The following is a 15,557-nucleotide window of genomic DNA, read 5'->3' as shown; positions in this document are numbered from 1 at the left end:
TGATATCCATGTTGTTTTGCTGTTCAATGGTTTGGAGGTCTACATGATAGAATATGAGCGATATGGCTTACTCAAGGGGTGCAATCCGTAATTAAATGTTGAGAAATCCCTGTTGAATTCATCATAAGAATTTGATTTGATCATCCTAAGGCCTCGGACTCATCATGCAGAACATAACGTGTAGATGATTTTATATACCAAGAAAAAGTACCCTCCCGATCAGTTTTGGTTTTCGCTGTACATCACATCACGCCCCAATCTTGGACCAGACAAGAGAAAAAGAAAGGCAAGTCGCAAACGAAATCCGCACGTTTAACCAACCCATCTTCTGGCGCTGAAGAACACACGGCCCCATGGACCAATGTCACCCCATTCTTCAGCATTAGGAGGCAGCCAGCTGGCAATACCGCCCATCACGGTCCGCTCGGGGTGAGGCATGATGGCCAGGACACGGCCGTCGGCGTTGCGAATACCGGCGATACCCTCGGGACTACCGTTGGGGTTGAATGGGTACTTCATTGTGGGCTTGAGAGTGGCGTTATCGACGTACTGGACGGGGGCCAAGCCTTGACGAACGAAATCCTGAGCGGAAGTTCCGGGAGCCGCCGCGAACGAGGCGCGACCTTCTCCGTGAGCGACAGCGATAGGCAACGAGGAGCCGTTCATGCCGTGGAGGAAGACGCTGGGGTTGGCCGGGTCTGGATCCGATATACGGACCATGCAGACACGACCTTCGTACTGCTCGCTGGCGTTGCGTTCGAAGCTAGGCCAGTTGGATGCGCCAGGAATCAGTTCCTTCAGACGGGAGAGGAACTGGCAACCGTTGCAGACACCGAGGGCAAATGTGTCGGGACGCTGGAAGAAGGTCTGGAACTCTGTGCGGGTATTCTCGTGTAGCAGGACTGACTTGGCCCAACCCTGACCGGCACCGAGAACGTCACCGTAGGAGAAACCACCACAGGCGGCAAGACCGACGAAGCTGGACAGTGAGACGCGGCCAGAGATAATATCGGTCATGTGGACATCAACGGCAGAGAACCCGGCCACATTGAAGGCAAAGGCCATCTCCGCTTGACTGTTAACACCTTGCTCACGCAAGATAGCCACACGTGGCTTGTTGCTGAAGGGAGACTTGAGGCTGGTGAGAAGGGGCACGGCCCGGTCCTTGGGGTCGAAGGTGGGGTTCCATGACAGACCGGGGTCGGTATCGTCCAGGATGTTCGAGAATTCCTGTTCCGCGCAGGCGGCGTTGTCACGGATCTTCTGCATGTGATACGAGGTAGTAGCCCAGGTCTGCTGGAGGTTTGCGCGGTTGTTGCGGTATACAAGACTGGCCTTGTGGTAGATGGCGAGGTTCTGCTTCGGCCTTTCGGAGACACGACCGATCTTGTGGATCAGGCCAGCAGGGGGTCCGCAGGTGGCAAAGCAAGAGCGGAACTGAATCTCATGCTCTTTGCGCACCTGGAAGACCGCACCCAATTCTTCCGTGAAGAGGGTCGATACAAGATCTTGTGTGCTGTTGGTGGGGCAGATGTTGTCCAACATAATTTCCACACCGCAGCGTCCGGCAAACATCATCTCCGCCAGAGTAGTGAAGAGACCACCATCGGACCTGTCGTGGTAGGCCAAAACGATGCCTGCCTCCTGGAGCTGCTGAGTAGCGTCGAAAAAGTCCCTAAAGATCTCCACATCGCGGAGATCAGGGCATTCATCTCCAACCTGGTTGAAGACTTGAGCCAGGGCTGAGCCGCCCAAGGTCTTTCGGCCGAACGAGAGATCAACGAACATCAGAACGGTCTCACCGACATCCTCAACACTGCGGAGGGCCGGTGTCCAGGTCTTACGGAAATCGCCAACGGGCGCGAAGGAAGAGATGACAAGCGACATAGGGGCAGTGACCTCCTTGGACTCCTTGGTGACTTCATCGGTCCACTTCATCTTCATTGACATGGAGTCCTTTCCAACAGGAATGCTGATGCCAAGTTTAGGACACAAGTCCATACCGATAGCTTCAACTGCCTCGTAGATAGCGGCTCCCTCACCGGGGTGGTTACTAGCGGACATCCAGTTGGCAGAAAGCTTGACATGGTTCAGGCGGTCGACCAAGTCCGCAGCAGCAATGTTCATGAGGGACTCCGCAACTGCCATTCGAGCCGATGCGGCCGGAGAGATAAGAGCAAGAGTTGGCCTCTCACCCATGGCCATAGCTTCACCAGTCTTCATTCCCTGAACCAACGCAGTAGCCGTGACGGAAACGTCAGAGACGGGGGTTTGCCATTTTCCAACCATCTGGTCCCGAGCAGTAAGACCACCCACGGTGCGATCGCCGATTGTGATCAGGAAAGACTTGGAGCCTACAGCAGGCAAGGAAAGGACACGGTTCGCAGCCTCGCTAATCAGCTCGACGCGGTTCGGCGCAAGGGAAGGAAGGTAGCTGGTAAGGCTGGCATCGACGGCGGGGAGTTTCAGTTTGCGGGAGTCCACAGTTCTTGTCATCCGAGGAGGCTTGCCAAAGAGAACTGACAAAGGAAGGTCGATGGGTTTGGGATACTCGGTGGAGTCTCTGTCAAGGAGGATGAGTCTCTTGTCCTCCTCAGAGCCACCCTCACCACGGCCAACAACCGAGAAACCACAACGCTCACGATGAGCGATGGCGGTGAATTTGTTCATGCTTTCTTCGCCAACTGCGAGGACATATCTTTCCTGGGCTTCACAGCACCAAATTTGCATGGGGCTCATGCTCTTGTCAGCGCTATCAATCTCACGAAGCTCAAACGTGGCACCGAGGCCGGAATCGTGAATCAGCTCGGGAAGCGCGTTGGAAAGTCCACCGGCACCAACGTCGTGAATGAACTTGATGGGGTTGTTCTCCCCCATGGCCACACAAGCATTGATAACCTCCTGAGCTCTCCGCTGCACTTCAGCGTTGCCTCTCTGGACACTAGCGAAGTCTAGGTCGGCAGATCCTTCACCAGACGCAATGCTGGAAGCGGCGCCTCCGCCCAGTCCAATAAGCATGGCAGGACCTCCCAGAACAACGAGGTAGGAGCCGGGCTTGACGGTCTCGGGTTTCTTGATAGCATGCTGTGGTCGGACTGTCCCAACGCCGCCAGCAATCATAATAGGCTTGTGGTAACCACGAACCTCAGTCTGTCCGCTACCGACGTCAATCTGTGTGAGGAGAGTACGGAAGTATCCAAGTGTACAGGGCCGACCGAACTCATTGTTGTAGTGAGCGCTGCCAATGGGAGCCTCCAGCATGATGTCCAAGCTGCTCGCAATGTGGTTGGGCTTGCCAACATCGAGCTCCCAAGGCTGCTTCAGATCCGGAATCAGGAGATCAGAAACGCAGTATCCAGCAAGACCGGCCTTGGGCTTGGAGCCTCTGCCGACTGCACCCTCATCACGAATCTCTCCACCCGAGCCGGTGGCAGCGCCAGGGAAAGGAGAGACGGCAGTGGGATGGTTGTGAGTTTCGACCTTAGCCAGGAAGTGGACGACCTCCTTTGTGTGGTTCCATTCGCCGGTGAATGGGTCGGGAGCCCAGAATGCAGCGTTGGGTCCCTCAAGTACGGCGGCGTTGTCACTGTAGGCGCTAACGGTGTGTTCGGGGTGCTTTTTATGCGTGTTGCGAATCATGGCGAAGAGACTGTTTGGCATCTGCTTGCCATCGATAACCCAGGAGGCGTTGAACTGCTTGTGACGGCAGTGCTCCGAGTTGACCTGAGCGAACATGAACAGTTCGACATCAGTAGGGTCACGGGCGAGAGGGCCATTGGGCCCGTAAGCATCAGCGAGATAGTCAATCTCCGATTGTTCCAATGCCAACCCTAGCCGTTTGTTCGCTTCTTGTAGTACTTCTTTGGGAGACTTGTCGCTGCCGTGAAGGGGGATCGTCTCGAGGGGTTGAGGAGCATGTTCGGAAAACATCAGGTGCAGGTCGGGCTCGGTTTGGCTGAGCAATTGGGTCATCCGATCATGCAGAACATCTTCGAAACCAGGTTTGAACTCTTGTGACTTCTCACGAAGACATGAGATCTTGATACCCCGCTCAATGCGCTTCACGTACTGACGCAAGCCACAAACATGCGAGATACCAGTAGCTTGGGAACTCCAAGGGGAAATCGTTCCAGTGCGGGGAAAGACATAGAAGACATCGAAAGAACCGTCCTCGGGACCGAATGAGGCGGGAACATCGGTGATATCGCCGTAACGGAGCAACTGCTCCAAGACGCCCTGTTGCTGAGCATCCAAAGGTCGTTCAGCGTGGACGTAGTGGATCCACTGAGCTCGAACATCCTGGGCCCCGATGCTGGCTGCAATTGCCCGTCCACGAGAGTGTGAGAAGGCAACCGAGCCTGGGATGGCCAAGTATGTGGAATTGGTGGATGTGGAGGCCATTGTGAAGTGGCACCTTTTGTCCCCTCCTGTTAGTATTTTTTTCGCTTCCGCGGACAACAGGATGGCGAACCTGAGGAAGACAGGGAGACAGGAAGATGAGAAAGACGGATATGTGATTCAAATCTTCACAGAAGTGCCAAAGAGACACTTCTAACGAGAAGAATCGGCTGGAGCACCACAGCGACGGGGCGTTGAGCTGCTGGCCGTCGTAAAATTACACATTTGAGTCAACTCGAGTTCTTTTTGGGAGGCGTCGAAATTCCAACCCCGCGCTAATCCCTTTCCGGCTTATCTCCCAACGCTCTCTGCTTATCAGTCATGTGACTCCTTCGGACTAACCTGGGCCAGAGGATGCCTCAGGATTCAGCATGTCTTCCTCCTGTTAAGAAATTAAAGCTCATGGGTTACATCTTAGGAGTCGGCATCATTTGCATCTTGCTCAATGTCTAGTGCCCAAGACTCAGAGCGCCAAGTGAGTTTGTTACTATAGAAGCCCACGGTCATGGCACTGAGAAGATCCTCCGTTTGTGTCCACTATCCCGCATCATTTAGTGGAGATGGGTGAGACATGGGGAAGCAGAACCGGTCTTCTAATACACAAAGTGTTCTCGACAAGAGAATACCAGGCAATGAGATGATATGCAAAGCAAAGCATGTTTTATATCTTGTTAGATTCGGAAGAAAGTATGAATCTTGTGGCGGTACAGACACAAAGGGCTAGATCATCGGCTTTGACTGTCGATCTATCAACCACAGGCTCACAGGGTATTGAATTTAACCATGATTCCGAATATCCAGCACAGACCTCACTTCAAACCTTGCGTGCGACTTATATGCCTTTGAGGCTTGATCACAAAAGCCAAGGGTTTCCAATAATTATTCGATAATAATGACAAGACGCATAACTTACTCGAGCGAATGCATGACTTATTCGAAGACATAATTTACCTCTTAAGGAAGGCAAACCCGCTTTGCCATATTGGGAGAAACGTTCCGACGTCACATCAACCGTCCGATGCCAAGAATTACTGGCGGCGGAGCTTCCTTGGTGGTGGCTCTTTTGGCAGCAAATTTTCTCGCCAACATTCATGGCCGAGTAATACTAGGTATAATGACAACATAATTGCAGTTATGCCAGTCTTTGAAAACTTTGTTTTAGTTACAAGCTGGATAATTGTCATATTCCATATCTATGACTTTTGCCAAGAAACAGTCAAACATAGGATGTTGCTTCGTAACCTACAGAGTTTTTAGGGTTGATAGTCCTCTCAGTTCTCTAGGATGTCTTTAAAAGGAAGACATGAGCTCTTAAGTATGTGAGGAGCCCTCCGACTATGCGCAACATTGTTTTCAATAATGGGGTTCCATAGATCTAGATGATTTGGTGCCCAAGGTCCAGAATACACAGTGCAAGCTAATCAGACCCACTTCGCCATAAGCAGGTAACTTGACCAGGCTCATAACTGAGAGGGAACACTGAAACAGTCCTGATAAGTGGCTGATAACAATTCCTGACCGACCTTGGTGGTTCGTGCTCTTTCTGAGCCGAGCTTCAACAAAAATTGCAGATTGCATAGATTGGTGATAGAGACGCTCACTTCCAATGACAGAATATGGGTTCTAAGTATCAGAGGGACAACTGGTCATGTCGATTGAAGAATTTCCACTAGGAGCACTCCGTTGAACCAGCATTCTGTACGAAGTACAGCTGTATTCACCCGTCTCTTATATCCTCTCTTGTTATATCGAAAAATGTGTCCGAGGGTGATTTCAATGCCTGGCTTGAACGGACTTGCGCCACAAGGCTATCAATCAAATGTTCGCTTGATCACCTTTCTTCCATCGTTTTTGCCTCATCCAGATTTGGGATGCTTTAATGGGGGAGTATATTTACCCCTGAGTAGGCTGAGTGTCTGCCTACCTAAATAAATGTCAAGTATAGGCTCTAGTCTAGACTCTATCTAGTATCGAGAGATAGAGACATGGAAAAAAGCCCCCATGGTTGACAGCGGGACGTCATGATAAAAGCAGTGGCCTCGAGGCATATTGCCTGAAGAGGTTAGTAGGTCCACTGCCAGATCGGGCAACCGAGGGACCGCCGAGGCAGATCCGGGACAAGCTGCCGTCCTTGGTATCATGCTCTACGATGTTGACAATGAAAGATCCATTATTACTCCTTTCTTGCATCTGGCCCGCCGCCCTCCCCGACTGGTTCCACAGGTTCGATTTCAAATGGTAAAAATGGATCGACTCAGCGGTTATAAGTACTTGCTAGGATCCTCCTGGATGTATCTCCCGGTTACCGACCCTGCTCAGTACTACATCTCCATCCTAACCAGGATATCTGAGAGTCGCTAGTGCATAGCTCGACATGTCGGACCAACAACACCATCAGGATGCCACGCGAACCCTCTCCTTGGGAACTGGCCAGGGTCAGTTCGACCCCCTGGACCTTCCCCTCCGCCAAGTAACCAATGATGCGAACATGGAAGAGTACACCGCGGAGACTGCGACGGGAGAGATCATCAAGCCAGTCAAATCTTCCGCTACCGGCAAGGTAGAGGACTGGAAGCTGGTCACATTCAAAGTCGATGATCCCGAGAACCCAAAGAACTGGTCCAAGGCCTACAAATGGTACTGCACTATGATCGTCTCGTTCACATGTTTCGTCGTCGCCTTCGCCAGTAGTGTGATCACGGCCGACCTTGAAGGGCCATCCGAGGCCTTCAATGTCTCCCATGAAGCCAGTCTTGTTACGGTTACGGTCTTCGTCATTGGTTTTGGTGTCGGTAAGTCTCAATGAATAGAATCACTGGGAGCTTGTCCCATGCTGACTGACTTCAGGCCCTATGGTGTTTGCTCCTCTTTCGGAAATGGTTGGACGTAGGCCTGTTTACGCTGTTACACTCCTGATTGCGGTTATCTTCGTCATACCTTGCGCGGTTTCCAAGAATATTGGTACCCTTATCGTCTGCAGAGCTATCGATGGTATCGCGTTCAGTGCTCCAATGACGTTGGTCGGCGGTACTCTGGCTGATCTGTGGAGGAATGAGGAACGTGGTGTCCCCATGGCTGCCTTCTCTGCCAGCCCTTTCATCGGTCCTGCTATCGGTCCTCTTGTCGGTGGTTATCTCTGCCACGCTGGTTGGAGATGGCTTTACTGGATCCAGCTCATTCTGGCCTTTGTTGCCTGGGTCCTGATTACTTTTACTGTCCCGGAGACCTATGCGCCAATGATTTTGCAGAAGAGAGCAAAGAAATTAAGGAAGACTGAAAACGATCCGAAGTACGTCACAGAGACAGAATTGGACGCGCGCCCCATGGGCGAAAAATTGCGTATCTTCCTCCTCCGCCCATTCCAGCTCCTGTTTTTGGAACCCATTGTTCTGTTCATCGCCATTTACATGTCCGTCTTGTATGGCTTGCTATACATGTTCTTCGTTGCGTAAGTTGGCACTGCCTTGCGAGTATTTTCGAGGACTGAACTGACAGGCCATTTCTAGCTATCCCATTGTCTACCAAAAAGGAAAGGGATGGGGCTCCGGTCCTACTGGTCTGATGTTCATCCCTTTGGCCATTGGTGTCTTGGGTAGCGCTGCCTGTGCTCCTCTCGTCAACAAGCACTATCTTACACTTGTTAAGAAGCACGGTGGAAAACCTCCAGCTGAAGCGCGTCTGATCCCTATGATGCTTTCATGCTGGTTTATCCCCATTGGTCTCTTTATCTTCGCCTGGACGTCCTACCCCAACATCCACTGGATTGGCCCTTGCATTGGTGGCTTCCCCGTTGGATTTGGCTTCATCTTCTTGTACAACTCTGCGAACAATTACCTCGGTATGTTCTCTTCAATTTCCTCAACGATGGTATAGTACTAATTGTTACCACAGTGGATACATACCAGCATCAGGCAGCCTCTGCCCTTGCCGCAAAGACTTTTCTCCGTTCCATGTGGGGTGCTTCCACAGTATTGTTTACGGAGCAGATGTATGACCGCTTGAACGACCGATGGGCCAGCTCATTGCTAGCCTTCATTGCCCTCGCTTGCTGCGCGATCCCCTACGTCTTCTACTTCAAAGGCGCTTCCATCCGTCGGTACTCGAAGTTTGCCTTCTCCGACGACGAGGAGCAGCAGGGACCAGGAGAGAAGCACTAGAGATCTCGGATGCATAGCTCCCTGCTTAGGGTTCGAACTTTCGAAAAATGTTATTCCATCCCCATACATTCTTTACTAATTTCCATTCGGTTTATTATGCATGTTTTGCTGGGGTTTATCTTTTTGGTTACGATTCTGGTCATCTGAATGGCATACAAATGGCATATCAAAAAAGCGGAGTCCTCTGGGTTTGTTTTCGGAAGCATTGATAGATATCATATACCAATTACAATATTTAGATTAGTAGATATTTTATTCAACTAGAGAGGTACTTCTTTTATTCCTTTTGCTCCTATGTTACTTATTTGCTAAAGGTCTGGGAACATCGCCATCATTATTTCATGTTCGCGGTTTCAAGACGTCATCCCTTTCCTCTTTTGGAGTTAGGGTTGGGCTTCCCCGCGCCAATCACGTGCCGTGCTGATTTCTGCTTAGTAACATTGGGTTCTCCAACTCGGCAGCTCAGGCCGCCCGCACCACGGCTTTCTCCAGATGCGACTGCTACCGTGCAGAATGCTGAGGACTGTGGCTTTGAACATTTAAGTCTAGGTCTGTTACTGGAAAGTGATGTATTTCTCTTGACCTGACTTCCTGACGCTGCCGTCGATTGATACATCTCGCGCCGCATCCGCTCCTCCGCTTTGCTCCATGATCTCCGAGGTTGGCTCAGCCGGATCTCTCATCGAATCTTTATAGCCACAGAAACGCACATAGCACTCGGGAATTTCTCAATAGAGTGCCGATCTTGATATTTCCAATGGCGTCCCCCTACCCAGCCTCAATGTCGTTCTCACCGCCCGCAGCCGGCTCTGACATGACCGCCGCTACCTCCCGATCCGTATCCGACCTCCCGCAGTCCCAAGTTGACGCGATTATCCGAACAAAACGAAAGGCGCGCGAACCTAAAGCCTGTTATCCCTGCCATGCACGCAAAGTTAAATGCGACCGTAATCTGCCGTGCGACGGCTGTGTCAAGCGCGACCATCCCGATATCTGCTCGTACGAGCGGCCGTCCAAAAAAAGGATTATAGCGAGTTCAGTCCCTCCGTCATACAACGACAGCCCCGCCGGAGCCTCTCATCCCGGTGTGCCAGAGCATACGGTGTCAGCTGCCCAGGAGGAGCCTCGTCTGCGGATCAAGCAGGAAGCCGGGGCAAGTCGGATTAACTCCTTGGGATCGGGGAACCGTATATCCATTGCGCGGGAGGAGTGGGACAATGTTCGCAACAGGCTGAAGGAGATGGAGAAGACTATTTCGAACCTACGAGTTGGACTGGAACGGGCCGAGGAGGGCCCCGGTGGGATCCTGGAGACGGGCAGTGCGCATAGCGCTGATGGGAGTAATCGGTCCAAGGCTGCTTCTCCGGAACGGGAGGGCATCCATGCAGCGAACACGTTGGGCGAAGGCACTGTGCACTTGGGATCTCGATCCGTCCTGGCGTACATTCTCAACAACAAGTCCGGGTCTGATCAGCTCCAGGCGCTCCTTGAGGGTGGGATCCTGCCGAAGTTGGGTCTCGACAATGAGTCCGCTACATATCCGTTCGTTGATCTGTGGTCTTCGGATATGTCGACATTTGACATTAGCGCAGTCTGTAGTGCGCTTCCAAGTGATCAGCAGTGCAAGGAGTCAGTTCTTTACCTTTGGCTGGGATGCTATGGGCCTCGTTGAATGCTAACAGATGGCAGATTTTTCTTCTACTATCGGGACGTCGCAGGCGCCATTTACCCTGTCATTGAGGATATCCAGCAGTTTGAAATGAATCTCGATCTTTTATTACGGAGTAGAGCATCTATGGGCGGCGTATTCCGAACGGACACGGATCAAGCACAGCGGCCTTTCGGTGTGACTATAGCCTACTTGGGCCTGCTCTTCGCCGTGCTGGCTTCCGGCTGTCAATCATCTGACTTGCCTGGAAAAGAGAGAGAACTGACTTCTCAAGTCTATGGTATGTTTCGAATTTACACTTGCGCGATCTTTCTGACTCACTACTCACTGAATATAGTGTGCTGCTCCTACCAATGTCTCCGGATGACCAATTTCCTATCGCAACCTACCATCGACGCCATTCAAACTCTGCTGGTGATTGGTAACGTGTTGTCGTACAATATGAACCCAGGTATCTCTTATGTCTTGCTTGGTGAGTGAACCCGGGGATCTTTTCTGTGGACTCGTGGCTGACTGGCGTCAGGCATGACACTTCGTATGGGGCTTGCGCTTGGTCTCCATGTAGAATCGAGTCGCTTCTCACTAGAGGAGCGCTACCGTAGACGACATGTTTGGTACAGTCTCTCAGCTTTAACCAAGGGCTTCTAACATTCTGCTAATGCTGTTTAGGTGGTCTATGGCATGGCAGGACAGTCATTTCTCTCTCTCTTACGATCGACCGTCAACCACCGCCGTCAGTCAGCCTGATATCGCGTACCGCGAAGACTCGAAGCCCGGGGAGCTTTCGTACTTTGAAACTCTTTGCCGCATAATCTCTCTGGCCCTCGAAGTCGTACGCTCGCGGATGCTTAGCTCTCACTCGCAAATGAGCTTTAAAACCATACAAACTTATAAAGAGAGGATCCAACAAATCATGATTGAAGCCAAACCGCATTTGCGTGACCGCAAGTACTGCCTCTCATCGACGGAACATTTGGAAAGAGTTGTACTGAAGCTGCATTCTTCCTACTTTTCTTCCGAGCTGCTGCGTCCAGCACTCAAGTCCCCACCCGAATCGAACGATCCAACTACCAGCAGTATGCGCGCTGACTGTGTGAGGAATCTGATGACAACTGTCGAGGCATACATCGAGATGCATACAATCAGTTCTCATGCGTCCCGCTCCTGGATTACTTTGCAGCGAGCGATCAGTTCAATGTTCCTTCTAGCAGTCACGGAGGAGTCTAAGACGGACCCTCAGTTTTGGACCCTGTTGCGCCAGCTCAAGAACATCATCGGCGAACGCGCCAATGAAGAAGGCACAGCGTACAATACAGTTCCCGGAGCTGCGAACATGACGGGAACTAGTCCTGCTGCTCTTGACCCGACCTCTCCAGAGTCTGCTCCCATACCGCTTGAGGCGCAGACCCAGTGGGCTAAGCCTTTAACCAAGACCTACCGTGCTTTAGAAAAGCTAGAAGCTGCATTCCTTGGCAACCGCGCTGCCGCCCACAATGGCAGCTCAGCATATCGGAACGCCTCAGCGGGTTCAGCAACCGCAGCCAATCTTGTTCCTCCAGTAACTGTCGGTGCTATGACACCTAGCATTGGGTCGCTGCCGCCTCCGACGCCTGAGAGTTCCACGAGTGGGGAATGGACCATACCTACTATCCTTGACCGCGCGTCCGAGTACATTCATCCTCCGCTTTGGAGCTGATTTTGATGCGTTGGACAACATGTTAAAAGCATGATAGTCTCTCCTACGATACTAAGTCTTTTTTTGCATTGATGGGGGTTTATGGGTATGCACAGGTTTTGTGGTGTCATTTTTTCAGATCTGTCATTCCGATTACGGTCTGTCTGTTAGGCGTTCTGATGGTTCGACAGTTGGATGGCTTCCATGTTATGGACCATACTGCGTGAGCACTCATCGCGTTTTAGCATTTTGAATCTGCTTTCGAAATCTTATTTCATATCAGTCAATATGAGTCTATTGTACACGCCAGCTTCATCATATGACAACACACAAAGGATCTGAAATGTTTCTTTTATGAGTGATGTACATCTAATGAACCGCCCTCGCCGGCTTCAGGTTACCAACGCGGAGGGCAGATCACCATCCTGCACGAAGTGTCTCGGCAACCCATCCGACAACGCCAGAGGCACCTTCCCGCCCTCCGTGATCTCAAGGAAACATCCATGGCTCCCTCCTCGGGTCCACTCACCGTCCCCATGCCAAGCACATATCCTGTGCGTAAGTCACACACCATGCTGGCAAGATGCGCAGACGTCACACATCTGCCGCCAACCCCAGAACAGATCCTAAGCGCGAGGCTCGCTCAGCAGCGCCGTGGACGCGTCATGCTCCAGGTCGACCTTCGTCCTGATGGCGTTGTTGAAGTCAACAACATCCTGGAGGTGTTTCCGCAGCGAGACGCGGGGTTCGGCCAGCGCGTCCAGAGTTACGATAGGGGAGATGGTGGTTCCGAAGACTTTGCCCTTGAGTCGGCCAAGAGAACTTTCAAGACCTTGGATGTCGCGGGCTGTTCAATTCGAGGAGGACTGTGAGCTATCTCTCTGTCTGGATATTTTCGAAGCGGAGGGGACTCACTGCTCCAGTTGTTCAGAAGCGCCCGCCTGAATATACGCTGGCCTGCCTCCTAGCACATTGGGTTTGAGGATACTGGGGTGATGATGCCACTCCAAAGGGATGTTGTTGATGGAGAAGTGATGGCTTAAGCTGGCAAAGTCATGGCGGTCTCTGTGTTGATGTTGTGGGTATTAAGAGAAGTGAGCACCATGGTAACAACTATCCAACGTTGAGAAAACATTAGGTTTTAGTGTACCGTGCCTCGTTTCTGTCCACATCCCCATCGCCCGCTTTTTGTCTCCTGTTCTATTTCAACTCCCATCGTTTAAGACGCCTTGCTTTCCATCACTCACCCGACAATTATAACTGCTATCAATTAATATGGCCCTTTACAAGATAGCAAATCTCCTTTATGAGTCGCCGAATTCTGTTTCCGCAGAACTCGATTCAGTTGGGCGACGAGCAAACGCTGAAGCTAGACTACCGACTACACTGACAATCACACAACATGCACTCGAGGATTTGGACTTTAGCGGATTTTTTTACTACTAAGTTCTATTAATACTTCTAAGCTCATTCACGGACGAGTGTTCCTGCGTTTTGAAGGGTATAGCCGTGGGATCAGACCTGACAGCAATTGAAAGTAAATACAGAGTGACCACCCAAGCCCAATGACTGCTTGTCTTACTCCTTATGCTCCAAGACTATAGCCATTCTGCCTAATCATCACAAGTGATGATTATTCTTCGTGCGGTTCGTTCCTTGGGATGGCCCGACTCATTGGACTGGCCATGCAGATGTAGTCAGCAGTGTCAGCTTACAGCTGGCCGATGAATTCCTTCACACTCGTACTCCTTCGCGATCAAATATCAGATCAGTACCTTACTTTCTAAGCTCAGTCGGTTCAACAGACTTGTCTTTGGAGTATTCGCGTTCGTGGTTGTCAGAATCGCATTATTGACTACACTCAACGATCAGCATCCCAGTCTGAAACAGACGAGAAGTTGTCCTTCACCATGTCGTCTACCCCGCCCAAGAAGTACTACAAGGTAGCTGTTTTACTCTTCGAAGGAGTAGACATCCTTGATTTCACGGCCCCTATGGAAGTCTTCACTCATACATCCCACAACCGAAACCCGGATAACCCGGACAGGGTTTTCCAGATCAACACCATTGCTCGATCACGAACAGTGAACGCCAAGAAGGCCCTCACGGTCCAGACGGACCTGCTCCTGGAGGACGCAATGCAGGGCCTCGCGGATTTCGACATCATGGTTGTCCCTGGTGGGCCACCATCTCTTCTCAATGCTCTCGTCGCGTCCAACCCCCCGGAGGTAGACCTTATTCGCAGCTTTGCCACACTGCCTCCCAAGACGCCCGATGAACCGCGTGTGCTTTTCTCAGTTTGCACCGGAGCGTTTCTAATTGGAGCGGCTGGACTTATGACTGGGGTTTCAGTCACGACTCACCATCGTGCCATTGAGAAACTCCGGGAGTTCTGCATCCGGGTAAATGGAGAAGGGGCTCCTCCTCCCGAGGTGTCGCACAAGCGCTACATAGATGCAGGAGTTTTAAAAGTTGGGTCCGCCAGGCTCCTGACGGCGGCAGGAGTGAGCAGCTGCTTGGATGCATCCTTGTATCTCGTTAGTCAGTTGACCTCCCTTGATATGGCAGCATTTATCTCGCGTGTGATGGAATACGACTGGAAAGGGCAGCCTTCTGAGTAAGAAGTCTTAGAAGAGGTGATCTAACTCTGGTACAAGCTAGCTGAGAGTTCTTTTGGTGAGGGATGAGTTCGATGCGTTCTCGACCCTCCTCTATTGTCTGTTGGAATTAAAATTTTGTCTGAAAATCTTCTTTCAGCCTGTTCTGTAGAGTCAGCCTGAGTCACATTTCTACAGGATCGACCCTAAATCCTGGTACAGCCTCTCTCCAGTAAGACAGTGAGATCGTGCTCTCGAGAGACGGTCTCTGCGTATCTGCTACTACATGTGGGCACAGCCCGGCGCCCCTGGCCAAGGGCCTCGCCCTGGATGCTGTGCTCGTAGAGAACGTGGCGAGCGTGTAACCCTACAGACAGCTCAAACAGTTCCACAAATCTGCAGCATATCTGATGACTGGGTCGTCTTCAGCAGCTGAAGCGTTCAATGTGAATTTGGCCTGACAGTGACCAGACCCCTCAAAGGCGCTTGGCTCCGCATTGGGTGCCGTGAGACGACGCGCACATGGGTTTGACTTGAAGGCACTGGCAGATATCTCGTTTGGCAGAGCTGAGGATATCTGCCTAAGCAGCTGCAGGTCTTGTCATCTCCCAAGGCTCTGTGTCAGCTACCTCGTGTTCTCTTTCGAGGCTTCTATCGGATGAAGGTTCAGCTTCACTGCCATGCCCGGGTACAGAAGGCACGGATACAGCTCAGCCTCCTGTAGATTTCTTCTCGCACTGGGATTATTCAGCTATGGATGATGCTGACTGCCAAAACACAAGCAGAGAGGGTGTGCTCGTAGCGTATGAGAGAAACGCAAATACAGAAAGGGATGCTTGTTAGTCAACAATGTCACAATGGTTCTGAATCCTCCGCTCTTTCGACGTCATTGATGATATAGCTGACGAAGATGCGTTCTTCTCACTACGTCTCGCCTTGTCTCTTGCTTTCTAGAAAGATATAAAACCGTGCATACCGACGGATTGAGCTAGGCCGAAGTCACCCTCGGAAGTACAACAACATAGTACACAACATACCAACTGAGAAACCAACTCATCAGT

The 15,557-nt window shown here is 51.4% G+C and overlaps 5 protein-coding genes across 5 annotated transcripts; 4 read left to right on the top strand and 1 right to left on the bottom strand.

The window, feature by feature from the left end:
* Positions 1 to 312: 312 nt before the first annotated feature.
* On the bottom strand, positions 313 to 4,401 carry ALT_6193 (phosphoribosylformylglycinamidine synthase; the record flags this gene model as incomplete). Its single annotated transcript, XM_033555541.2, has 1 exon — positions 313 to 4,401. One exon carries the CDS (start codon positions 4,399 to 4,401, stop codon positions 313 to 315), a length of 4,089 nt encoding a protein of 1,362 aa, XP_033411432.1.
* A 2,371-nt stretch (positions 4,402 to 6,772) lies between these two features.
* Positions 6,773 to 8,555, top strand: ALT_6192 (MFS transporter; the record flags this gene model as incomplete). The annotated part of the gene is made up of 4 exons (XM_033555542.2): positions 6,773 to 7,190; positions 7,246 to 7,846; positions 7,905 to 8,236; positions 8,290 to 8,555. 4 exons carry the CDS (start codon positions 6,773 to 6,775, stop codon positions 8,553 to 8,555), a joined length of 1,617 nt encoding a protein of 538 aa, XP_033411433.1.
* Positions 8,556 to 9,336: 781 nt separating this feature from the next.
* ALT_6191 (putative C6 transcription factor) lies at positions 9,337 to 11,920 on the top strand (the record flags this gene model as incomplete). The annotated part of the gene is made up of 5 exons (XM_033555543.2): positions 9,337 to 10,184; positions 10,245 to 10,504; positions 10,562 to 10,696; positions 10,748 to 10,838; positions 10,894 to 11,920. The coding sequence occupies 5 exons, from the start codon at positions 9,337 to 9,339 to the stop codon at positions 11,918 to 11,920; spliced, it is 2,361 nt and encodes a 786-aa protein (XP_033411434.2).
* Positions 11,921 to 12,471: 551 nt separating this feature from the next.
* Positions 12,472 to 12,771, top strand: ALT_6190 (uncharacterized protein; the record flags this gene model as incomplete). Its single annotated transcript, XM_033555544.1, has 1 exon — positions 12,472 to 12,771. One exon carries the CDS (start codon positions 12,472 to 12,474, stop codon positions 12,769 to 12,771), a length of 300 nt encoding a protein of 99 aa, XP_033411435.1.
* A 1,038-nt stretch (positions 12,772 to 13,809) lies between these two features.
* xanA (isonitrile hydratase-like protein xanA) lies at positions 13,810 to 14,861 on the top strand (the record flags this gene model as incomplete). The annotated part of the gene is made up of 2 exons (XM_033555545.2): positions 13,810 to 14,516; positions 14,795 to 14,861. The coding sequence occupies 2 exons, from the start codon at positions 13,810 to 13,812 to the stop codon at positions 14,859 to 14,861; spliced, it is 774 nt and encodes a 257-aa protein (XP_033411436.2).
* Between the last annotated feature and the right edge of the window lie 696 nt (positions 14,862 to 15,557).

The sequence above is a fragment of the Aspergillus lentulus genome, assembly GCF_001445615.1.
Source record: "Aspergillus lentulus DNA, contig: Alt12, strain: IFM 54703, whole genome shotgun sequence".
In the NCBI taxonomy this organism is placed as follows: domain Eukaryota; kingdom Fungi; phylum Ascomycota; class Eurotiomycetes; order Eurotiales; family Aspergillaceae; genus Aspergillus; species Aspergillus lentulus.
Note: the sequence above shows the minus strand (reverse complement) of the source record. Positions and strands in the feature narration are given on the sequence as shown.